This window comes from Pangasianodon hypophthalmus, chromosome 26 (genome assembly GCF_027358585.1).
Source record: "Pangasianodon hypophthalmus isolate fPanHyp1 chromosome 26, fPanHyp1.pri, whole genome shotgun sequence".
NCBI classification, from domain to species: domain Eukaryota; kingdom Metazoa; phylum Chordata; class Actinopteri; order Siluriformes; family Pangasiidae; genus Pangasianodon; species Pangasianodon hypophthalmus.
In genome coordinates, this window is record NC_069735.1 from 9,918,543 (window position 1) to 9,946,033 (window position 27,491).

Sequence of the window (27,491 nt, forward strand, 5' to 3'; positions counted from 1 at the left end):
GTGAGCAAGGAAGAGAAAGATTGAAAAACTGTAGCTACTTAAAAAATGATGTGAAAACAGTGAAATGTGGAAAGAGTTTGTTCCTTACATGCTGTTTTCATTAGGTTTGCCTCCTATAAATTGTACTGTAAAGTTCAATATTTACTCCGCACAGCCGTTTCACAGAAAAAGCAAACACTATTTGGTTGTGGGCAAGAGGCAAATCACATTGCACACAACTTTCCTTTGGCTATTACTAGTTTAACCAGTTTCCATTCACATTATAGAATAAACAATAAATATAACTGCATGAGTAATGATTAAGTTAATTAAGTTAATTAGGTAGCTAATACTCCAATAATCACTGTTTTCTTTATGTTTTATTTGTACACACACAGATACTTAGAAATGTATATAGGTGCTAGCCAATAGGTGCTAGCCAATAAAGTGCTCTTGAAACAGCTAAAAGGAAAACAGATGCTGTATCATGGACTGTTGGGCCAACTGACCGATTCAAATAATTTTTTGCTGGATATACTGTTACAAACACTGACATCATCAGCTCCTGTGCATCATCACTATATTTTTCTTTTTTGTCTGAACACCATAGCTAACAATATACTGTCTTCCACATAAACGTAGTATAATCCACAGTTTAACACAGTTCAAGAAAGCATAACCTATTTTTCAAGTCTATTTCTCATCTACAGTTAATTAGTTCTGAAACTCAGAGAGCATTTTAAAGTAGGAATGCTATTCTGGCTATGACTATGACTGGCAGATTAAAGACAGGATCAGAGCCCAAATCAGCACTCCTACATTGAAATCCATTAAGAAATAAGGGCCTAGAAGATGCAGTTTATACAAAGATGTCTGACTGATTGTAGCAGGTTCTTCTGATCTGGCTACAAACCCTAGCAGAGTGATGGCCTTTTCATCAACATTTACTGAGAAATCTTGTCACTTCACATTTAAAGCCAAGACTTTCAAGTCTTTAGAATGTACAGCCTCAACATCTTCCAGATTTTGTCCTACATCAGTGTGTTGCTGAGAATTTATTCAGTTCCAATGCACAGTCCTTTTGAGAGATCCAACACCACCAAAGACCAACAGCTGATTTTCATGGCTCTTGTTTTGAGTGCATATTATGTGGATCATTCAACTGTGATCTGTATCTTACTAATTCTTACAGATATAATACAACCAGAGCTTATGCTCAGTAGCAAGACATTTCAAAACATTTCCATCAAAACAAGCCAACAGAGTTTCTGGAGGGTCAATTTTTATGCAGCTTTTTTCCCCCCAAATGTCAGAATGTGACATTTTATTTTGAATCCCTGTGTTCAGGAGGTCTATGATTTGAAGAAAGCTGAGGGAGTCATGCTGGGCCTCTGGTCAAAAACTTCAAAGCATGTTAGTATTAGTCCATCTTTCACAATAAAATGGGCCTAGTTTCAATACTATTCATGCAGTGGTTCAAATCGGGAGCTGGAAATAGGACACCAATTCTGGATCAGCATAAAAAACTGCTATTTCAGAGTGCTTTATAGAGTCAAAGCTAAGGGTTGGGTTACAGCTGTGGTTATGGTTCAAATGATATCAAAGAGAGAGAAGCAAGGGCCAGGGCTATATTAACTAAACATTAAACACCATGAGGTTCTCCTAAAGCAAAACTCAGTAGTCTATCAATGAGAAGAACAAGACTGGGTTATACGCAACAATTTAGATAGTGGAAGCATGCTGTATTTTGAGAAAGCAAATATGTGGAAGCTGAATTCAAGAAATTCCACCAATTGGCAGAGACTTGAGTCATACCTTCATTGAAATTAACACTTGGGGAAATTCAAGGTCTGTCTGGTGTGAATGAACTTCCAGCATAAGAAATATCACTGATATCCCAATGTGCTCCTGTTGTTCAATAAACCAGCACTATATCAGCAGAGTTTCCTTTCACCACAATTTGACATGGAAACCATGGCTCCACCTGCTCTGGCCAAGATTTAGTCTGGTTCTTGCAGCATTCAGTCAACCGGATCTCCACTGGGAAGAGAGCCAAGACAAATGCAATCTATCCAGGATTAGGAAAAGATCACTCTAGAGGACACATTGGGGTTAGTGGGGGTGAGCGTCTGAGATGACTAGACCCAAGAGACAAAAGGGAGGGGAAGGGTGTGGAGCTCAGGATGTTGGTAGCAAAGGTTTGCATTCATATACTCACAGAAAAAAAAAGAGTTCCTCAAGGGTTTGTTGGATGGTTATGAATTTTTAAAGAGGTTCTACTTGGAACCTTCTCTGATAGGGATACCATGTGTTGGGCCTTAAAGGGTTCTCCCAAAGAATCCTTTGGGCTTCTAAATTTAACTAAAACTACTAAATAGCAGATCAGTGCCACACTGTCTTGTAGACTCTTATTCCAGTACACTTGAATATTAGCAAACTTCAGATCTGAAATTTTAAGCGAGATGCTTTGTCCTGGTGTTGGTTTGAGGTATGTGGTATAGTAGCCCTGTGGCTGCTGCAGGAGTCATTAGAAGCTTTTATGAAAGCCAAGAAGCGAGGGATTTTCCATCCTTTCCTCTTAATGACACGGAGGAGAGCCAGAACTGCCTTGCCTCCGCCAAACATTTCCTGCAATGGCAATTTCAGATGCCTATCAGCCTGATATAATATAACCCAATGAAGGGTACTACTGGCAATTACCTCCTTCCTGTCAGTGTAAAAACAGTTCATTGAATGTGACATGAGCTTAAGACAGTATAATCTAGATATTGAAGGATATGTTGAGACTGCTGTTGCAAAGGCGCATATGTTCTTTTGAGAAAAGTTGCAGGAGGACAGAGAGCTGGACTCAGGTACCAATTTTGCCACTTCTGCATGGCACTTAAAATCCTGGAATTGGAAAACTCACTCTTTCTCTCTCACTAAAAAGCTTGCATTAGTGTTTTACCAGATAATACTGTAGGTTGTAACACCAGATGGACATACATAAGCTCTGCCAGACACATCCGCTCCAACATGCTGACAGTTTACTCAGGGCCAGCTCTATTCGTGACAGCTTTCCATTGAAACAGCTGGAGTCTAACTAGAGCAGATGAAGCCAAGGGGTGAGAACTGAGGGACAACAACATCCTGAGTACTAGATGCAAAAGCCAGAACACTGATGTGAGGTTCTTCAAGGTTTATCCTCAACAAAATTCTTCAATGACCTCGTCTCAGATCTGCATGACTGTGCAAATCATAAAACAGTTGTCCAGCATTATCCATTTGCTGCTATAACCTGTGCAAGAAAGTGCAGCCATGGTCACTACATAAATATGTCTTTTTCTTGGAAAAGCCACAACAGGGGGTAGGTAGTAAAATAGCTATTGAAAAGTTCAATGACAGCAGTACATTTCAGAGAGCAACATGCCAGAAGGAAACATAACAGCAAAAGCCACAAGGTGACAATAAACGTATAAAGGAGTTATGGAAATCTGTGATTTTAAACAAGCACACATAATTGTTTGGCTTGGCACAGCTTGAAGATGATGTCATCAGTGCTCCAGTTTTGACTATAGCTCAGATCCAGTAGAGGACAGCGTGGCTCCCCTGAACACAATAAAGTAAAAAAAAATGGACCAAAAACTATAATATATACTTCTTCATTTATAGATTTCTTTGCCTCCCTGTTTGGATCTTAACTTAAAAAAAATGCCACTAGTCAAAACAAGATCTCTTTTCAATACTGATGTGGGGACGGGATGCTAGTTTTATCACAACCAAATGTATTCTGGTTATTGCTTTTGGCATAATCAGAATTATGCTTATATATCAACTGGGGAACACAGCTACTGACTATTTACTGAAAAGCCTCTGGCAACTAGTGCAGTGATAAAATGAGCTTAAATGACATTAACACAGATCTCTAAAACCTAAAGTTCCAAAATGCTTCAAATAAACCTCGGTAGAAAACTTCAGCTTTGTGAAACTTGATCTTCAAAATTTGAATTTATATAAATAAAGCTCCTCAGAGAGACTTTTATAAATATCCTGATTAGATCAGACTTGTATAACATGACCTTAAATGTGATTGAAGAACTTATGCTTTCCCATGGCTTGGTTCCTCTGCAGAAAACAATATACTTACTGTACTCAGAGAGAACGAGAAATACAGAAAAATCCATTCAAATGGGGCTAATGGTAAAAACACACCCTACTGTAGGAGGCTAGCTGTTAGGAACAGTCGCACTAGCACTGTTAGTTTTACGAGTATGCAAAGAACTGATAAAATATCAGTATGTAATGTTTGGCTAAAGTGTTTGGCAAGCTCAACAAGGGGCCAAGGTTCAGAAAACTGGATGGAAAATACATGCAGGGTTCTGCTGGTTGCGGACACACATTCTGCAAACTCGGACCAAAAAAAAAAAGCACAGGTCACATGAAGAAGTGGGAAAAAGAACAGCAAAATTGACTGCCTGAAGTTGTGTGCCATCTGCAGCTTATCCAACTCAAAGAAAGCTGATTAGGCAGAATCTCTCTCTTGCTCTCTGTCTGTCTTTCTTGTCCATCTCAAGTTCTGCATTGCTGGAAAAGTGCAACCTTGGCCCACCTCTGGAGTCCAGAGTGAGGGAGGGGAGGGCTGGTAGTTATCATGCCTGGCTAGAAGACATTCCTAATGGGAAAGACAACAGTCTGGCTTCTAGCCTGGAGCTCCAGGGGGGAAGAAATGAAAGCAGTTGATTGACCAACCAACCAGCCAAAACAACACCTCCAGGTGGAGCCAAGAGCAAGACTGCAGATTCGGGGGGGTTGGGGGGGGGGGGGTTGCCGGGGGAAGAGACCAGAGCAAAGGAGGAGGAGAGAGAGAGGGATTCTTGAGGACAAAGACTGAGGGAAGAGAAGAAAGAATTGGTACTAGCCTAAGCAGCTATGTCAGTTTCAGTGTTTATATCCATTCTGGGAAGCAGTTTTCTAAGTAAATTCAGTAAAATCCATTTCATTTGTACATTACTAATGCATGCATGCCACATAAGTTGGTGCGCATATTTGCAATAATCATATGGAACAAGTGATATATATATATATATATATAAAGAGTATACACCAGTGTAAGTACGTGGGATTGACTCACCGCTCTCACTCTTCTCGATTACGTCCACCGTCTCGCCGGCACGCAGGCTGATCTCAGAATTCTCCTGCCGCTCATAGTTGGCCACAGCCACGTACTGCTCCAGCACCATGGGTTCACTGCTGTCCAGGCCTGGTACCGAGGGGAAGAAACATGCTGTGAGCCACCTGCCTGCTGCCCCACTGCCCCTCATGCCCCTGCGGCCCCTGTACGCTGCCATCCACGCCTACGCCCACACCCCCCTGCAGCCTAGCACATCGGAAGCCCCTGCTCTCAGCACATGCTCTGCAGCGACTGGCCATATAGATTGAGCTTCCCCCCGAGCCGAGGCCGGAGCATTGGAAGAGAAAAAATGTGAAAAAGAAAAGAAAATGGGGAGCTCCTTCAAGGAGGAGACTGTTGCGGAGGCTTGCGTTGGCGTCGGGGCTCCATAGCACAAATTCAAGCAAGTGGAAAAAAGAAAAGGAGGAATGGAAGAAGGGAGAAAAATAAGAAATGGGGAAAGAGAGGGAGAGCTGCTAACGGTCGGGGATGTGAGTCTGGAGTGGAGGGTTGGAGGAGTTTTTCTGGTGGAAAATAAACAGACGAGAGCAAGCAAGGCCTCTCTCTCCTCCCATTCAAGGGGTTAGGCAACAGTTGGGGGGGGGTGAAAAACGCCAATCGGAGCACTCTACTCTCCAAGCCTTAAATAGAAACATATGAGTGGACTCAGAGAGAAGGAAAGAGCAAGCGAGAAACACAGAGAGAGAGAGAGAGAGAGAGAGAGTCTGTTTATGTGAAACACGAGAGGAAAGCACTTTAGCTCAAGCTCTACTGCTCTTTTTCTCCTTCTCACTATCCAGTCTTCCTTCCCTCCTTCTTTGTTTCTTTCCTTTCTCTTGCCTGCTCAATTTGTGACAAATGATTTAACTTGCCATTGTTGCCACTTCAGCTGGGGTATTAGTGTAAAACACAATTCAGAGCCTCAAATCAGATTTTGTGTATGGATTTTGTCCAACAATAAATTGAAAAATCACATTAACAGTTGTACTAAGTCATAACTTTAACTACAAACTAACTTTAGAAATTGTGAAACACCCTGAAAAGCTGTCAAATCATTTGAACACACATTTTCCTACAACACATGCAGTTTATGGCAGTTTCCAAATATGTGTTAATGCTCTGGGCAACACTTATTTACCTCCCTCCCTCTCTTTTGGTCTCACTCTGTATCTCTGCATGTGTGTTTGTCGAGGTGAGCGAACAGCATATGGAATGCAAACTTGCATGGTCCAATGGAAAGTGATCCCAGATCAGCCATAAATAAGCAATGTCTAAGGAGAATGACAGGCAGGATGGAAAGCATGCAGGAGATGTCCTAGATACCTCACTGAGATACCATAAAGTGCCACGCTAATAGCCTAATATTTACACAAATAGCTATAATGACATAAATGCAAAGTAACCTATAAAAGCAATGCATCTTATTCCAAGTGAACACTACACAACAGCCAAGGCTCACACACTATACAGCTTTTCACGTGGAGAGATCCCAGATGAAGCATGCTTGGGCCCTAAATGCCACTTTCTCACGAAAATAAATGCGAGAGCTGTCTATTATATGTCTGTTCTGCAAAGAGAACTGGAGGTCTAATGTAGAGGAACATATCCATTTTATACTCTGTTTTGTCTGTAATCATGTGATTTTGTTTTGTTGTTTCTAATAACCATTTGAGTATGACTTGACAAATAATTTCTTTTAGAAGCTATATTATTGTACTTATAATTTGCTATATGCCCTCCTATCCAAATAGAAGGATGATAGAACTGGATTCAGGGATCTGCTGCGCATGACAGCAGATGAATTTGATTTCCTCATGGACACTCACTGGCTGTTTCCCACTGCAGTTCTTGCTACTTGTTGAGAATATGAAACATTTGCTGGCAAGCTGGGGGAGTGGGGGGGCCATTTTGAAAGTTGTCACAGATCCCCAGTCTAGTCCCCAGACAGTGAAATCACGTAGTGTCATTCAGCATTATACACATTACTACTTTCATTTGTGGTGCATATATTATGTGTTTAGCTTACATAAACCACTTCCATGTTGAACAGATGGTGATTTGCTCTATAATGAAAATGCATCAGGGTCATTTTATCAGCAGACACCCATAATAAGCCTGCTGGCACATTGTGGTTTTCAATCTTCACAAGCAATTTATTTAGGTTTACCATGAAATCATTTGACACAAAATGTCTGTCACCTAGAGGAGAGACAGAAGTGTCCCGTACTTCATTTTAATCGAATGTCAGAAACAGACCACTCTAAGTAGAATGGCTTTGCACTCTAATGCAGTGTCTATTAACTAAACTAAACAGCACAAATGAATTTCCTGTAAAGAACTCAGATGTGTCTGAATGACATAGAACAACACTGACCTTCTGAGCTTGGAAAGTACATTACATTTCTGTGCTCCTGGTCCAAACATTTCACTTCCTTTCTTGGAGACATCAAATCCAAAGGAAGCCAGTGTACAAAGTGCAAGCAAGTTCTGGCAAAAGCTCATAAGCACCTCCAATTGTTCGAGACTTTCAGCTACTGTTTCTAAGACTACACACTTGCATTTGGTGAAACAAGGAAACTCTTGCAAAACATTTCCATTAGCATCATATTGTTGCTTTACATTTTATTAAAAAAAAATTCTAAAACAAGGCAACATCATGTGTTTTCCTGCTTTGCCCCAAATAGACCTGTTGTGTGTGAGGAACCCGGAGAAGATGTTCACCAGATGGTTCCAGCCTCGCCGAATGCTGTTTATTTCCGAGGGATGAGTGCAATATTGGCTGAAATGTTTATTTGCATGCTGTTGTTCCTAAAACTCATGACAGTTGCATTCTAGTGAGGATTTGGAATGAGGTCAGACACGAGGCAGCCATTTTTAGATACAGCTTCACTTTGGAGGTTGATTATGGAACAGATTACTGATGATGTTTTTTAGATAACTTGATACCTTTCAGACCTGAGTGCTTTAACAGATGCTTAACATCATGCTACTGTACTAAATTACTGAATCCTCGGAAAGGTGATGGTCAGAAATGGGATTAGTCATAAAAAAATTGTATGTGTGCTTTATAATGTTAAGTATCCATTTAAGCTCTAGGAGCAGAAAGGAAAAATAGGGGGTGGGGCATGCACAACACACAGTGGACATTAAAAACAGAAATAGCTACCTGAGGCCTCAGACTTGGTGGGACTGTCCTGTAGGCCATACATCCAAACTTGGCAGAGAAGAGCAGAAGAGGAAAAGGAAAGTTAGTTTAAAAGAGTCATGCAGTAACAAAGAGCAGCAGTAGAAAAAGAGCAGAATGTACACAATCCTATCACTATTTCCTATAAGCATGCAAGCAATATTTAATTCAATGATCACACACATGCTAACACAATTCACACTCTCTCATTTATAGCAAGTGGATGTGATGAAGGAGGAATTAGTAACCGTGACCCACTGTCTCTCCACCCTGCTCCATCTCCTTGTATTCTGTGTATATTTTCCAACGAATGCAATCAAATACCACGTCCTATCCGAATGGCATTAACACAGAGCATTGCTTCTAACTATTGATCCTGGCTTGTTCTGAGATCAATTAAAATGCTTTTAATGCTTCATTGTTGACCCATCAGTGCCTTCTGTATTTTTCCAGAAGCTTTAGTTTGATCCCCCCACACACGTTTGTCTTCCTATTCTTGTGAGGACCTCCTATTGACAATTATTAATGCAGCTAATTAATGCTATGCCTACACCTAAATCTAGCCATAACCTTAACCTCAGTAACCAAAAGGAACCATTTAGGCTCTTCCTCATGGGGACCAGCCAAATATTCCCACAAGGTCAAAACTGGCAGATATTCATATTCTTGTGAGACATGAGGTCATCATTCATGAGAAAAGAACAGAAAAAGATTTATGTTATCACATAAACATTATTGTAGAATATCAGATCTGTCTTTTCCTGATAAATTCATTCATTTTTTCATCTTCATCAACTGCTTTATTCTGGATAAGGTCACAGTGGATCCTGAGCGTATCCAGGGAACACTGGGAGTCAGATGGAAATGCACCCTGGATGGGATGCGAGATCATTTAATCACAATAGCAAGCTACTGAGCTAATAATGAGGTGCTCCATCACTTTTGTTCAGTTAAAACCTTCCCACTCATATGATGTAAACATCACAATGAAGCATAACAAACACATATGCACCGTCACCTGATTGGCTAAAAATGGTGTGATGGATGGACTCGTTTGCATAAAGTAGAGCATTGCTGAATTTTTGCCAATACACGGTGAGCCAGATTTGCTGTGTTTAATAGAATGCAGAACAGGATGACCTGGCTGTAATATTTTATCTCCAAATTTTTGTTGAGAGTTCACTCCCTTTGTCCTTCACCACCTCTTCCAAATCCCCCCTCTTCCCATTCTTTCCCATCATTCCATTCCTTGGATCACTTAATTTAGCTGCTCACATTGTTAAAGAGCGACACATCAGATCAGTAATCTTGGCCAAGTCAAATAAATTAAGGAAACTGTATATAAATGCTGTCAATCACTTAAGATTATCCCAAACATTTCACCTGAGAGATGACCGAACATTCATTTTGCACTCACTTAGCCCTGTATAGACCAAAACTAGGGTAGAATTAGGGTAGAGTTCAAATATCTGTTTTTTTTTTCCTATAATAGTTGGGCTTTATATACTATGAGGAGCAGATCTTATTTCTACCTAAATCCTAAAAGTTTGGTTCACCAAGTGTAAGAAGGTAGCAACAGGGGTTACACTTGGCATTTACACAATTTAGCAATTTTAACAATTCGGAATGGAAGGAATTTTGCCAAATGCACAAAATAGCATCAAATTCCTCAAAACATGGCAACTCCACCCTGTCTTGACAATGTAACACTCAACAGCTGACTGATATTAACTCTCCACCTCCCAGTACTCCTCCCAACATACATGTACGCACTAATTCCTTTCAGATTTTGTACCCCAGGCGAACAATCTCTGGTGTTTTTCTTTCGCGTTCAACCTTAGTGACCATATGACATGTTCATTAGAGAAACATTTCACTTAAAAGGATAGGCACTTCTGATTAACTGTCTTTATAAGTTTTACAGTTATCCTCACACTTTATGTACACAATCGTTTCATTATAGAAATGAAGAAGAACAAAGGCAGTAAGCAGCATGCCTTAAAAAAAACAACCCCATATGGCTTCATTCAGTTACTGGCATGTGTGTTTTCAGCATTTCATCATTTCAAGATGAAATCCAAAACATAACTGTCTGTGTTAGAGCTGTTGATTGGGATATGAGGGAGTGGAGTTGAACACTCATCGGAACACACAATGAGCAACCAAAATCATGCCATGTTAACAGGAATATTTCATGGAATTATCCATTCAGCCAATCCTGTGGCAGCAGTTCAGTGCATAAATTCCTGTAGATATGAGCCAAGAGCTTCAGTTAATGTTGAAAACAACAGATTCGGGGAAAACTATGATCTCAGTGACTCTGACAGTGGCATGGGTGTTGGTGACAGAAGGGCTGGTTTGAGTTTTTCAGAAACTGCTGATCTCCTGCGATTTTCACACTCAACAGTCTATACAGTTAACAAAGAATGGCATGATAAACAAAAAAACATGCAGTCAGCAGTGATTCTGCGGGCTGCTTTGTTTATAAGAGAGGACAGAAGAGAATGGCCACACTGGTTCAAGCTGACAGGAAGGCTACAGTAACCCAAATGACCACTCTTTACAACTGTGACGATCGGAAAAGCATCTCAGAACACACAACTTGCCAAACTTTGAAGCGGATGGGCTACGACAGCAGAAAACCGAAAGCAGGAATGGCTGAAAACATCTCACACACTAAATGTGCAGTGGAAGCAGAAATCTACCAGGCTGTTCTACATCTGTTCTCCAGTGCAGAAAGATTTTGGGACTTTGTTTTTTTTTTTTTTTTCTTCCCCATCATGTGAGGAACACACTGACTGCTACTCTGTCCTAAACATTTCCTCTTCCAGGAGGGTGTGGAGCGCTTATTTTGTCGCGTCATTTAATAGCCTTCCGCTGACTGTTAGCCTACATCAGCAAACCCTCCAAAAGTTCTCAGATCTAGCGAACTGTTTTAAATAAAGAATAGCGAAGAAAACATCACCAAAGAAAACATTATAAATACAGTTACTGTGTTTAGGACAACCTCCTTCTGTCCCTTTTGCTATCAGTGACACTTAGCAGTTACAGAAATATTGTTCTTGTTTTCTTTTGTTTGTCTAATCAACAATTTTTAGCTCAAGTGCTATCTTCTTAGGTAGATCCAGATTAAAGGTGTAGTCTGTTTTGTATTTCTAGATCTATGATAATCATAGATAATTTAAAGCATACATCAGAAAAAGTAGATTCTTTATACTTCCATGGAATGCATCTGGCTAGATTTTGCAAAGATTTCTAGTTCCGTTGACTTTTTTCTGGCCTCGAAATAAGCTCCGCCCCTAGCCCAAACAGAGTTACTCAGCTCAGTTTTTCTTAAATGTCAATCAACAAGGCATATGAACATTTTAAAGAAAAGGTTTACACACCCTAATTTCAAAATCACGAAACTAACAAGACATTTAATTGAGTTTTATGGTTGATTTTATAGATTTTTTATCAAGTTACAAACAAGATCAAACAGTCTATTTTATCAATAGAGTATTTATAAACAATCAAAATGTTTCTGCATATGATATACACAGTATGTGTACTGTTATTCCCATTGTGTCTCTAAGGACATTTTCAGGTCTCCTGCTGTTTGTTTTGGATTTTGTGATGAGGTCTCAGTCTTTTTCACTTATTTTCCTTCCAGTCTTTGGTCACATTTTTGTTTTTGTACATTTTCTTACATTCCTAAGTGATGCTTTGCACTGTTATGGTATGTTTAAACATTTATCTATTTATGTCCTTTCCAGCTTGGTAAAAGGTCAACATTTTGTGGGTTACATCTTGTGGTAGCTGTTTTTTTTTTTTTTTTTTTATCCCAGTGACCCTTAACTTACAGTAAACTTCTCAAGAGCCTGTTTCAACTTTTCAGGTCTTAAAGTACTTAGAAAAATACGTTGACTGTTTTATGTCTTTAAACACTGCCGTGAGGCTCATTTAGATAAATTACACACAGCATGTCCAACCTTTGTTCTAACTGCTGCCTTGGACTCAACTGTAATATTAAATAAACATGAAATTCTCTTTTGTATTCAATAAAATAATCATACATTTTCATGCAGGAACCAAGGGGGCACAAACTTCTGCACTCAACTGTAGCTTGAACAGAGGAGGAAAGGATCTGGATCTTCATTTGGATCTTCATTGTTTTCACTGCAATTGCAATCCGACTCACAGGCAGCAGGGGACTCTAAAAAAGTGCTCCTTTGAACCTAATGCCCCAGATACTCTGACCTTTGGAATTTCAATGCTGTAATTCAGCAACTCTAACAGGCTGTAATCCACAGGCTTTTTTTTTTTTTTTACTTGCCCACCATGCTTGAGAACATACTCAAACAAAGCAGCAAATGGAGTGGAATTTTGCAAAAAGTGCACTGCATGCTAAATGCAAATTTGTAGTAAAACCACACGGACCCATTTACGACTGTTCCTCTCAATGAAAACACACATGCACGCACAGCCTCTTGCCCTGCTGTCCTCTAAAACTAAGCCTACCCTCCTCCCTAATTCTCCATCTGTCAGTACCCCTCCATGTCTGTCTCTATCTCTCTCTCCCTCTCTGTGTCACTCGTATTTCCCCCTCTCCATATCAGTATCACTTCCCCTCCTCCTTGGTGCCCCCCTCCTTTGAGGCTTGTGTAAACAGTATTGGCCATTGCTACGTCACAGTGAAACATTATCCCTGATGCCACGTAAGCAGGGGTCTATCTGACCGACTGACATTCCCCCCAACCCACACACACATCTGGTTCTCACATGGGTCAAACAAAAAAAAAAAGACAGAACGGTGCAGCAAGAGAAGGAAGTCTGTGCAGAAAATACAAATGCAAACCATTTTCTGTCTGAAAATCATGTTACACAAACAAATCATTATCAGATTCAAACTCATCAATTGCAGAAGCAGAGCCAAAATAAAGTTACATCAACATAAGTGTGATTTCATGATTAGAGTGTCGCTTGTGTCTCACTGATATTACATTTACAACAATACGTATGTAAGTTACTTCGGAACAATCAATAAAATACCTCAAGAATCATATTTTTTCCAACAATGTCTGAATCCCTTTAACATCTCAAGCTTAAAACATTCTTTGCCTTGAGTTGCCTGAATTTCCTGAAGATCATGTGAAGAAGAAAAGTCTCTCATCTTTATTTTTATTTTCAGTGATTTTGACTGACAAGATCACTTTGAAAGTACAATCATGTTATCCAAATTATACATTTTAAGTACATCATTGGAACGTCTTCAGTGTCCTTATGCTGCATTTTGTGTATTTGCTAATTTTATGCTAAAAAAAAAATGTTACATTCAACGCTGTTACTCATTGAGGAGCAAAACAAAGTTATTGTTGGCAAGAAACCTTATAAAAAAATGTTTCCATGCTGAATGTTGAAAACTGTTTAAAAAAAAGAAAGTTTAACTTTACAGTGTTACAAGGGCTAAATAGCACCCCAGTAATGCATTCAGCCATACCACTGATCCTAGAACAGCTAATTTAACAAGTTTGGACAATTCGAAAAACTTGAAATGGAACTACACTTATGGTTTTTCATTGTTTATACCAAATCCTTAAATATAACATATTGTAAAACCTACTGCTGTGGTGAACAACAGACAAAAGAGCTATTTCATTCTGGATACAGGTAAACAGTTTGGACAATAAGGCCACATGGAGACAGTAAAAGTTTTGTGTCTACCAGGGACTTGGAGACTGCAAAGGTTTGGTTTACCCACGGGGAAAGTTAAGCGCCGTGTCATTACTTTTCACTGACACACACACGCACACACACAAACCAAATGCCTTTATTTTGTAGCTATGGAGCTAAACATACCACCACAAGTTGACAATAGAGTAAAGCAGAGAGTTAAACTCAGCAGAACCCCCACTGAGTGGCTATAATGTGCCTGCTGTGTCTCAAAGGTCTCTGACAGGCAACAGTTTGTTGAAAATTCATCACTATACCATAGTGCTGTGAATCATAAAAATGATGTGTGGGGAAAAAAATTCCTAAGTTTTGGAAAATGGTTTCAATCAAGCCATCTTATCGAAGTTAGTTCCTCTAACTCCTTAAACTAATGTTAAACTAATTACTTAAACATTTTGAGATTTGGAAACAATTAGTCACGATGTTAACCAGCTCTTGTGGGGCAGGGCTTAATTTACTCAAAAAGCTTAAACTTACGAATAATTGCATGGAATCACATGAAATTTGAAAGGCATGTTCAGGACAGGACTGTGAGAATGTCTGCACAGTTTGAGGCATGATCATTCATAGGGGACAGGGTTAAATTTAAATAGCTGTTCCTCAGGAATGGTATGTCCAGCAGAGCTGAAATTTGTTGTACTGCATTGTTGTGCTCATCGGTAAGGGAATTTCTAATGATGAATGTGTTATTTAAAAAGCATGAGCACCATCACGCAGTCAGATTTCAGTAGGCATTTTAGCACTGAACTACAGTCACAGATCCTGAACTGAGTGTTCATCTGTGGTCTCTTTACTCTTCTATGTAACTTGGCAAGAACTGGTCACTGGGGGCACTATTTGCGAAATGTGCTTGGACCCTGTAGATCACCATCTGATTAAAGAAATTTCCAATGTTGTTCTAAAAAACATATTTTGGCATCTTTTACAGTGTTTAAAGATTGGTGGCACCAAAATGACCACCCATAGGCTTCTTGGGAGGTATATGAGACAGCAGAAAACAAAGGGTTTTTTTTTGTTTTTTTTTTCAATTTTAAAGTCAGACCTGATAAAGAACAGTACTTTCCTGTCACTACTTTATCACCTTGACTTATCTGGACTTAGGTTTATGGTAGGTTTGTGGCATTGTACTTGGACTGGAAATAAGGATTGCTTCGCCATGAGATAGTGGCGTAGGTTAGCAGTCATTGTTTTTGAAAAAATATAATGTGCAGAACTTGATGACACCTCATGAGGACTGCAATGTGTGTGTTTGTCTGGCTTCAGTCCCCTCCAAACATGCATTAACTAATCACTAAACTCATTTTAAGATCTGTTTTAGTGAAGTGATCTCTTATTAAATTAAATGCCGTTTATATACAAATGTTTATATATATATATATATATATATATATATATATATATATATATATATATATATATATATATGTTAGAGATCATTTAGTCCATTAATGACACTATTTAGTCCATTTTAGCTGACACTATTCAAGTTGGTTTAGTTTTACCAGAGGAGGTTTGGTCATATAATTAAACATAATTTGTAAGGAATTTGACTGAGTAATTTGGACAGGATAAAGTATGTGGGTAATTTGCCTAAATTACCACACATAGTCTGGACTGCCCGGATGTACATATCAGAGTTACGTGACAAGCATGACAATAACAATTACCAGGCTCGGTTATTAAATTACAGTGAGGTAAGATCAAATAATACTTCTATTAAAGACTATTACTACAAAAGGGGTTTTCTGATAAAGTATAGAAGGCAATTTGCACTATATTTATTACATTTAAGAAGTGCAAACTGTATGAAAAATGGCAATTTGTACATGATTAATATCACTAATAATCTAATAATCAGTAATCTCTTTCATATCAGTAAAAGTAACTTAGGCCAAACAGGGATTAATGTATTAAAATATTAACATCACATGTTCTCATACAGTATCTCTAATAATATCCTGTTTAGAACACTTCCAAATCTTTTTATAGATGTATAATGATACTTTACAGTTGCCCCTAACTCCAAAAAACAAACAAACAAACAAATTAATTAATTAATTAATAATAAAATGAATTGGCTGGTCTAATTCCAATTCCTGTTGAATTTTGCTTTTTGCAATGTTCAGCTATTTTGGATTTTATTGAAATTTGCACCTAACTGGTCACCTAAATTAGGTGAAATTTGCACCTAACTGGTTCAACAAAGCGTGGCCATTTGTTCTTACCATCTTCCATGTTGTCTTGCTCATTAGGGGTATAGATCTTGACATTTGTAAATGTCTACTGCAAAACGCTCAATAAAAAACCTGACTTGATGTAATCCAGAATCCTAGATCTTGCCCTGATAGTCCCACACTGGGATTGACAGTGTCTGATTCCACTGGATCATCATTTCCCAAATCAGAACTACTACATTCCCAAGGCATGAAGCCACCTGTTCAAGGAGCCCGAGGCCAACAAATTGATTCAAAGCTTCTCCAATCCTAAAGATAATCCATAATGTGCAATTAGAGTCAAGTTTGAGGGACTTGGAAAGCACCCATAGAACTAAAGGATTTTGTCCTTTTGGCTCCCATTTCGAGATCACTTCACTAAAACAGATGGTCTTAAAATGCCTGATTAGTTAATGCATGCTTGGAGGGGATTGAAGCCAGACAAACACACACATTGCAGTCCTCATGTGGTGTCATCAAGTTCTGCACATTATATTTTTCCAAAAACACACAATCACTGCTAACCTACACCACTATCTCATGGCGAAGCAATCCCTATTTCCAGTCCAAGTACAATGCCACAAACCTACCCTTTCCAAAATGCCTGTCCATATTTCAGCATTAGAAAAAAACACAAACACATAGTTTTCAACTGATGCTACTTGCAACCCAATACCCAATGAGATCATCCAGAGTATTCTGAAAAACACTGAGAGATGTGGACTCAGAGCCATCCACATCTAACAATTAATACAGAGCTTGTTTTGAAATGGCCACCAGCTCAATGACACATTCCAGCTGTTTGCTGGGGTTCCTCATGGCAACCCTGTCAAGGGAGGCAATTATGATGGAAAACAAAAAGCATTGTGCTCAAGATGACATGAACCCAGTTAATTCATTTACTGTATATGTGCAGTACAGCAGCTGCCCAGGAAAAAAAAAACAGAAAGGAAGTTCAGTATAGTTCAAAGTTAGGTCTGATATACTTGCATTAAAGCTGGTTGTGCTACATCAAAATAAACAAAATTAACTCAGGGCTCATTAATTCATTCATTCACTAAATTCTCAATATGTACATGCATTAGGGGTGTAATGCAATGACATTATCTCCATCTGTATCTAGATGTGGATTTAAACCCATAGTGAGTGTGTGGCTTAAAATGGAAGAGGTTCTTGGTTTGTTTGTTTGCTTGTTTGTTTTTAACCAACATTACCACTATGACCCCAGGGTCTGTGAATTCCAGCTCTGACAGTTCCTCAACCTCAGCTACTTCACTCAAGTTCACAAATGATCTGAAGTAGAGATTTGTGTGGGACTGTTTTTTTTTAATTTTTCTTTTTTAATCTCACTCACGCAGCTATTAATTTAGTTTGCACCTGCCCGCAAATTTTTCTAATGAATTTAGTTAGTTCTGTTCCCCAAAACATAAACAAACTAGTAGCCTAATTTACACCACTGTGACCCTGACCAGGACGTTCCTAGGGATGAATGAATGCTGTACATTCACGTTAATGTGGTCTTTATTTGTCCCACAAGATATCTGACCGTTCCCTCATACCCGCATGAAAACCTCCTGCTCTCATGCTTTTTTTGCTGGATCCCATGGTCTCAACCAGATGAACCTTTCAGGCGAGCTATCTTAAAAAAAACAAAAAAAACAATGCACCCTCATCCATATCTGTTTTGATAGTTTTATCTGTTTAGAACATATAGAACATATTATCTGTTCATTCCGAATAACGTATTCATATTTGGTTACATTCCTCACAGACATTTAATTGGAAATAAAGACGTTTTTTAAATGCAGAATATTGTGGAGTACATTGTCATATGGAATTATATTGAATAGTCCTCAAAACAACAAAACCCCAATGGCTGCAATTTTTAAATGGTGTAACAGGAAATGAAGCTCCATGCCAGTAGTTATCAAGCAGATGAACAATGGCAAGAAAATAACTGAGGACATTGCAGTAACTGAGCCAAATATAATACAACTCGTTTATAAGCTTTTGCTGGATGTTTTGCTGCAAGAATTATCTTTCTTTCAAGGATATCACATGAAGTACACTGTTTATCCTTCCACCTACATATCCTTACTGGCGTGGTCCATAATGGATACTAATGACCGCTGCTTCCTGTGTGTATATGCTTTGTCCGGGTGGATGACTGTACATATGGTCTTTTAAATCTGCATTGGTTGCACTTCCACATGTACAGCCTGAAAACTAAACACACACATATGCACACAAGTGCACTCGCACGCTTAATAAGAATGAACACTAGACCATTTTCATCCATCAGGTCAGTCATTTTACAGAAAACTAGGCTGTAAACACTTCCATCAGAATGAGTTCCCTCTTGATAACTCGAACATTAAGGCTATTTCATAAACATCAATCAAGAAATACCACCAAGAACGCCAAAGTAACAGCACACCAACCTTCACATGGTCTTTCTTGGAAATCTAGCCCAACTCCGCATGACATGTCTGAATCTTTTTGAGTAACGCTCCAAGCCTGAACTACCTCACTGATAGTAAATACACTAAATCATCTGAGTCATTTTGGCCTCAGCATTATCAGCAAGACTGATGTTATACTGTTATCCTCCCTCAGCCCCAGAGATGTGCACTTAAGCCCCACCCTTTAGTCTAGAGTAGGCATGGTATTAAAAATTAATGGAAAGATAAACCTATAACCCAATATTACATGTTACTGTATATGCTTCACACACATATACACTTTTTTTTCCATATGTGGTGCCATTAAAGGTACAGTCAGTCTTTTTGGCAGACTAGCTGAGGCTGGATGTTTTGGAACTCAAAACGAAAACAAATACAGCCCTTCACCTTCGGTATTCCATGCAAAGCCACGGCCCCAAATCCCAAACATTAGTGCAAGATGGTAAGCTTTATAAATTAAAAGGCAGCATGATTGGCAGATATGAGTAGAGATGTCTCCTTGTCCAAATTGATTAAATGCTGGTGGTCCACAACATGTTTTTCTGCATAAACATAGCCTGGGGTGACAAAGAGTCCATTTTCACTCTTAGCAAGTCTTTTATTGGGTAACATTTTATCTGAAAGGTACCCACACTGGGCTTTCATTAAACATTCCTCAGCATAAGGAGTAAAACACGACGGGGTCTGCTGTTATAGGAAAGGCGTGATACTGCCCAGGGCTATTACCACCCTGAAGTTGATTATTTTCCAATAACAGCATGTCCTTAAGTGTTTTATTCCTCTTATACCACAGCAATGTCAACACTATAACAGCAATGTCAACACTTATTAATGAATGACACAGCAAACTTTTGCCATTTATAGTTACTTTTCCTTCTACCGTCCCTTAAAGGCTTTTCCTTGTTGGAAAACTTAAAGGAACAGCTGTTACAAAGCGATGACACTGGAGGCTCCTTCCAAAAATGCTATATAAACCTCTCCTCCCAGAAAACTTCACCAGACCAACAATTACATGTTTTTATTTAAATCCACTTATGTGGAGCATCTGCCCTACAAGTCCCTGTGATTTACCTTGTGAACACCTTCTGAACAATCGAACAGCATAAATACATTATAAAGAAGGATTTATGTTAAATCTATGTCAAAACCTGTATTTTATATTCCCACGTCTCAAAAACCTATATTTGTATTTTTTAACATTACTTTGGAAGTTCTTGGTCTTTACTAACAGCACATGAAGTAGTGTTCATAAATTCATTAGCTAGCCCACAAAAGCAAGTAAAAGCTCCGATGTGCTGCCCAATCCCATGTTTTGATTTCCCAGAATCCTAATTCACTATATTAAAAAAAATGGTAGCTAATGTAATATAATAACATATGATGAGCTAGTTAGCTAGTTATGTCTATTAATGATTGTTATCCTCTTCAAGCAAAGTTTCTAATGTAGCACATCATGTTTGGGCCCATGACAAAAAATCAGCAAGGTGCATCACACCACCTTGAAATGCATTAAGTTTAAACATAGCTACATACCATATGAAAACACTTGTTTTGTGAAAGTCAGTAAGAAGCAGGTTTTTTTTTTTCCATTCTTTGGTTGTTGCCCCTACTCTACCAGGCACCTAATAGCCTGGACACAAAATCTGCTTGTTTTGTCCACCCTTGTGTTAAGAAGCACTGTGTACAGTATGCTGTCTACAGCTTTATCAATGTGTCAAGAATGTACTGTTAGTGAAAACAAAATAAAACTAGAGATAAAGATAAAAAAATTACAGTAACAGTCTCAGATTAACCATTATGATAATTAAATGTTTTTCATTTCTATTTCATGAAGACAAAATCTCATAAACTTTATAATATAACTTCAAGTTTGACATTTGAATTTCATGAATTCTACTATAAATCATTTGTGCAATGTTTATAAATGTGTTATAAAGGCTTTATATAAGTACAGTTCAAATAAAGTGTTTTATTAACAGCTGACAAAATGTGAGGCAAACTTTTGACAAACACTATAAAAGGATTTTCACAAATTAAAAATTACTGACTGCACCATTAAATGACACCTTTAACTGGTAACTGTATTTGTTTTAATTAAAACGCATACAAATACAGTCTTCCCTTCAATGTTCCTTGCAACATCGCGCCCCCTAAACACATGCACATGTGTTGCCTAAGCTTCAAAACCTGAATGCTAGGGCAAGAAATTTGCTACACTCATTTAAAAATCTTGTCACACTTGGAAATAGTGTTTTTTTTTTGTGTAGCATAAAGCACTTTCAGATTTCCTCGTCACACCTAGTCTAGACTTAGCCTAGACACTGTGCTGCATTTTAATCCTACAAAACTGCAAGTCATTCAGTGAGTGAGCATGCAGGGAATGTGAAAGATGCTGAGAAAGATATGATGTTAGTGCACACTGCTACATACTGCTGATCAGTGCAACAGGTTTAAGAGTGAATGTGTCATGTTCTCTGTCTTACCTGATTTGCGTTTGGTGCCATAGTCCCTGAAAAAGAAGAAACAGCAGAAAGACATGATTAGAGCTCTGGCTGTATATCCTGCAGCTGCAGCTGAAGTCCTTGTTGACAACATTCGCACACTCACACACACATACACACACATGCACTAGCGAGAATGCGATGTGTGGCACGGTGAGGAGCGTGCATGTGTTTGATCTTGAGGGCTGGAGGACAAGCTGCTGATGCTACAACAGACAGACAGCAGCTCATCATGTGACCCAAAAAGAGCCAGTCTCTGTCCCATCATACCCTGTTCGTTTCTGTTTGCTCCCTCCCCTTCTCCCCATCTCACTGCTTTTCTCCAGAGGATGGAGGGAGGATCTGCTAAACCCTCACTGCTTAACAGATTAATGAATTGGATTTGGTTCCTCAGCTGTTAAGGTATGAGCAGTTGTGTGTGCATGTGTGTGTGTGTGTGTGTGAGTGGGTGGGTTGGAGTGGAACACTGAAAGTCAGTATGATTTAAAAATGCGAGCAGAGAATGTAGAGAAGCACAAAGAGGCAAAGAGATACAAAAAGAATTATAGAACAGAATCAGACGACTAAATATTGTCAACAAATACCCAGAAAAAAACAGGCAATGTGGGATATATCCTGGAAATATCAGATATGAATGTAACTGAAACCATGGTAAGAGTGTAAATACATAGCATTCATCCAAAAGAGAAAAATACACCATTAATGAGCACCACCACAAGGTTCCACACTAAAGTGATTGAAATTAGTTTAAGGCCCAGAATACAATTCAATACATGATTCAATATAACAAATAATTCAGAACACACACACTTTTTCAGTTCTATCTTTGTGGGGTATTTCCACTGACTCGTGTATTAACGTAGCTAAATAATCATATGCCTAGACTGACTCTAACCACTCAATCCCCTATACTCTTAAGTCATTTCACTACACTCTTATGCCATTGCACTATACTCTTAAGCCATTGCACTATACTCTTAAGCCATTGTACTATAGTCATTGGCCACTGCCCTATACTCTTAAGCCATTGTCATATACTTTTGAGCCATTCCACTATACTCTTAAGCCACTGTCCAAACCCATTGTCCTAGACTCTTAAGACCATTCCACTATACTCACAAGCCATTCCACTATACTCTTAAGCCATTATCCTAACCCATTGTCCTGTACTCCTGGGCTAATGCACTAAGCCACTGCACTATACTTATAAGCCATTACACTATGCATTTAGTCATTGCACTATACACTTAAGTTACTGCCCTATACTCTTATGCCATTGCATTATACTCATAAGCTATTGCACTGTACTCTATCCATTGCACTATACTCTTAAGCCATTGCACTATATTTGGGAAGACATCCCTCTAAGTATCTGTCTCACTCCTCCACTTGGCAACCCTTCCATCTCTCTTGCCTTTACTCCCTCCCTCCATGCCAGCACACATCTCTTAGCATCTCTATCCCTCCATCCATCCTGTTGCCAGTCTCTCCCTTTGTGTCTCTGGACAGCGAATAAAAGATCTCTTTCTGCCCCATGAGCCTGAGGTCACCCGGAACATTCTGGAGCGGCATGGCTCGAGAGTCAGAATGCCTGTCTTTGTCGGCTGAATGGGAACAGACAGAAAACACTGTCCTCAAGCGATATTTGAACTGCAATTTGAGGGGCTCAAAATCAAACTGCGACTGTGAAGGACATGCCATTCATTAACGTATGCTCTCTACAGAATAAACAGCAGGAAAATTCCCATTTCCAGTCTACTATTCTGGTTTTTTTTGGTTCTTTCTTAGACCAAAGAATACATCAATATGTTCTGTTGTGAATAGACACTAAATACTATTTCCAAACCAAGTAATAAATTCCTGAACAAAATAAATAGAGACTGTTTGACTGCATTCTGTCTGAAAGTGGAGGTTGATGACCCAGAATGCTAGGGGTAAGTCCTAAAGTAATGAGCTCATGGTGTCATTTTGGGTGTCTTTAAATCACAACATGAAAGGACTACAGTTCTTGGTGTCACAGCTCCCATGATCACTGTTAAATCAAGGGAATGAAAAGGTGATAAGCACAAGAATATAGTCGTGCATGTTTTATGTTCTTCTTAATTCATAGATTCAGGGTATCGAGTGGCAATGTATCAAAGTAGAACAAGGTGAACATTATAACATTAACAGCTATTAAATAATGCTATAGTCTTCCATTCATTGCATGTAAAGTTAAAGCTGATAGAATACTTCTGGTATGCTAGCAACAGAGACTAAAGCACCAGTCAAAGCTTGTGTGCTAAAATCTGAAGGCCATTTAAATGGTGAATAAAATAAGAGAGGGCGGCATGCTGAAAAGTGCTTAACTGGAGCAATTTCCTCTGGAGACTCTTGAAGCAGGCCTGCAGCACTTTCATACAGTTAAACATGATTCAACCTTAGTAAACACACAAACACACACACACACACACACACACACATGTTCAGTGGCAATAAGGCTACGGGACAACTATACCTCCATGTCCTTCATGTCAGGACACAAAACCTGCTGTTGTCCATTTTTATGTAGTGTTTATGTGACAGATTTTCACTGATATAAGCTTATGCTAGGAGTGGATAAGGCTGTGTTCCAAGCTGATTGACATCAAGAACTGAGCTCAGTGTATTTGGGATGTCTTATAAAGGCCATATCATGTAGCCTTAAGAATTCCTTCTTGTAATTGCATACTGCTTAAGATGAAAAAATTCAATAGATAACTTTAAGGCCTTAAAAGAGAAATCCACCCAGAATGACCTGCATATGAATCTTTATAATTAACATTTGATTTTCACTGGTGTCCAAGATTTATTTTGTAATGAAATTCTGAGTGGACATTGTTTGTTTAAACTTTCATTAACATCTATTTTCCCTTTGGTTAACAGTTTCCTATATTACCCACAACTGCATTCGACTACCTGCAGATAGTGGCGCCAGTGGTTTTTAGCCCTCATTTCACCTCTATGTAAAGAGAGCACTGCAGCAGCACTTTAGTGTTTTAATCTGTCCAGCTCTCTCACCTCATTATCTTTACACTCTGCTTAAATAGATCAGGTTCCAAAGCTTCAACTTTTGTGCTAATACCGCCATCATGTTTGTCGCATGCTAACTAATTGGCAGTTCAAATGCTTTGTATTGCTGCGTTGCATTCTGGAACTTTGAGTCCAAAGTTTGCTGTCTTCACTTCTCCTGCATTGGATTTTTCATTAATCTGACATTGAACGTCACTGGAATATCTTGAGTGAGAACAGCAGCTCTTTTGTTTTTAGGGGCTAACAGCAAAATCTGACTATTATCACTTATGTTTGACATTGTTGATTTTTTTTCTTCTATTAAACACTATTGTACCTGCGCTACCAATGTCCCTGAGGTGATATCATCGTGGAAGACACCTGCTAACTTCTTACAGGAATTACAAAAATGCAGCACCAACCAACAAATTAGCACCAGAATTGCTAATCACATCACAAATATTTCAATATAAATATAAAATCAGGAGGATGGAGTTTTTCTTAAAGGAAAATGTAACTATAAAGCCTTTATGTAGTTGTGAGAGTCAAATATTTTGGACCAGACTGTTCAAAGTGTTTCGCAAGATTTTTCATCCTCAAGGCTTTTGCGATAGCGGGAACTCAATGCTACATTGCGTTAGAACAACAATCAGTAAGATCCCAAAGCTGAACTCTTCCCAAGAACTTAAAAACATAAGCATGAACAAACACTATTCTGCCTTTCTGTTTCTCTGTATTTCCTCACAATATGTGTGAGTAACTCTTGCAGAAATTGAAGCCCAGGAGGTTTTAGTAGATGTTGCTGGAAAGGTGACTCCATCAGCAACCGTTAAGGAGTGTTTACAAGAATCCTGAGGCCCATGCAAAGCTGTAAACAAAAAGTAAACAAAACCATATAACACTTATGTGACTCAGTGTAAGGCCCTAGGAGGCATTCACCTTTTAGGGATGGAGTGTATGAACGGAAGGGGACTAGAAGAGGTGCCAGAGAAAGAGAAGGTGAGAGAGCATCTGTAAGACATTAAAGTGTGAGAAAGAGAAGGAAATGGCATCAGGAGAAAAGGGAAAACAGGAGACAGGAATGGGGTGATTGTTGATGGTAGATGGGGAGCAGACAGACAGAGTGTAAGAGAGAGAGAAAGAGAGAGAGAGAGATGGGGTGTGGACAGGAGGGAGGAGGACACGCAGACCCTGCTGTTTACTGACCCCTGTCTCCCACTACTCAAATCCCAAGAGAATGATTAAGCAAAAGACAAGCCACTGGGACAATAATAATGAAAGCAACAAAGAGAACAAGCAGAAAAATGGGGAAAAAAGGAATCACAGTGTGAGAAAAAACAGACAGGATAGAACTATAAAAAAATAAGACATAATGAATGCTAGACAGACAGAAACAGGAAAAAAATATTCAGATGTTGTTAAAAAAGTTAAGGGATGTGTTTTTGTTGACAGGTCTGGCTCTGCTGGACTCCTTCTTCACATACACAGACACACAAGTAAACACATGCCAAAAAAACAGATCATCAGTTTTGGAGATACCAAGAAATTACGTAATATTTCCGAACACGGCCAAAACATGGCCCTGCTCTGAGTAGAACTTTCCTGTTATTGATGCTGTACTGAGTCTTGGCCAGCTACAGCCGTGTTGCAAGAAAGCCATGTTTTCCCAAATCTAACATGCAGGTAGGCCAGCCACTCATGCTATCATAACAGAGAAACAGATGACAGGACTGAAGGGTTCAGGTGTTATCACATGAGCAAGCAAAAAAAAAAGTTATAATCTAATCTAGTCAAAGAAAGAAAGAAACCTCTTTTCATCACACTCTCATTCATTTTGCTAAGCAGGAATCTATGACAGATGTTTGAAAAGCTCTTGCAAATTTGTCTACATAGTTTGTGTAGCTTTTAGCTCTTGAAGCTAAGCCCCACTATACAATTCCTAAACACAAACACTACAAACAATAACATAGTCATTATCTCCCCTCTAGCCTCTTCAGAGCTAATATCCACCACGCTAACTTAAAGTACCTCAGATGTTTAAAGCCATTTTAAACCATTACATTATTGTAGAATAAAAATTTTTAATGTGTTTTAGTGCAGGCTACACAACTAGAAAGTGTATAAGAACCTCTATACAACTAAATATATTCTGAAAAATACTCTCATTTCACCCTGCCATCTCTAATTAGCCAGCTAACTAGCTAACTAGCTAAAGGCTGGCAAACACCCTCACATTTGATACAGGTGTGTTTTAATGACTATAGATATCATGATTCACACAAATTAACAAACTGTCAAAATACAGAAAGTACAGTTTTGTTTCTAACATTAGATAAGCTATAACTAGCTGGCTAGTTAAATGCTAAGTACTAGCTTGTTTACTTGTTTACATTTGTCTGAAGAAAGGGGTTTCTGTATCTGTGTCATGATTTAGGAGTTGCAGAGAATGAACAGTATTAACAGTAGCCAAATCTGTCAAAAATCAAAATGCATTTTTCATTACTACCGTTAGCTAAGTCAGCTAGTTTTCTCAACCTGCAGATTCTGTGGTAAAAAGTTTGCAGGTAGCAGAAGGTTATTCCCATAAACAGTGTTCAGAGTGCCATTTATGTCCCATTTATATTATATTTACAATATTTATGTGAAATAAAATGTTAAAGCCATTTTAAACACAGGGTAAATGTCCTTCATAACAATCCATGTGCATGTTAAAACATTAATAAAAACCTGTCTATAGCTCTTAGAAAACAACATCACTTTTTACCTCTTATAACCCACTATAACTACACTTTCATTTTCATTTTCACTATAATTGAAGCATAATTATGAGAATACTTCAAAAAACATATTATTTTTGCATTAATATATGAATATTCATTCATGAGTTATCCATTATAGGTTATGAAAAATGTACATTTTAGTTGTGTCCCAAAACATTTACTCAACCCTGTTACCTTAGCACATTCACCCCAATGAAATATTTGGATGTTTAACAGGAAGTTGCACCAAAGAATTTTTAGAAGATCATGGGAAGAAGAAAAGGAAGTTCTCTCATTATTACTTCTTTATTCTCACTGATATTGTGATATTGACTGAGGTCAACTTGAATATGCAACACTGTTACCCAACTTTAACACTGAAAGTAAATTCTTAAATAAATTTTAAAAAATCACTTCTAAGTAAATCATTATAATGTAACATTATGCCATCAGAATGCTAGTTAACCCTATTTGTAATTTTAATGCTAAAAAAGCTCAACCC

The 27,491-nt window shown here is 38.6% G+C and overlaps 1 protein-coding gene across 9 annotated transcripts in view; it reads right to left on the reverse strand.

The window, feature by feature from the left end:
- sh3pxd2aa (SH3 and PX domains 2Aa) overlaps nt 1-27,491 on the reverse strand; it is a 110,009-nt gene that overhangs the window by 24,781 nt on the left and 57,737 nt on the right. For 6 of the 9 annotated variants that reach the window (XM_053229914.1, XM_053229911.1, XM_053229912.1 and 3 more), the window contains 3 exons: nt 21,183-21,208; nt 8,295-8,342; nt 5,090-5,218 (listed from right to left, as the gene is read on the reverse strand). In XM_053229914.1, the coding sequence (XP_053085889.1) occupies nt 5,090-5,218; nt 8,295-8,342; nt 21,183-21,208 (203 nt within the window). The remainder of the gene's footprint in view (nt 1-5,089; nt 5,219-8,294; nt 8,343-21,182; nt 21,209-27,491) is intronic. The other 3 variants (XM_053229917.1, XM_053229913.1, XM_053229910.1) reach the window with 1 other exon arrangement.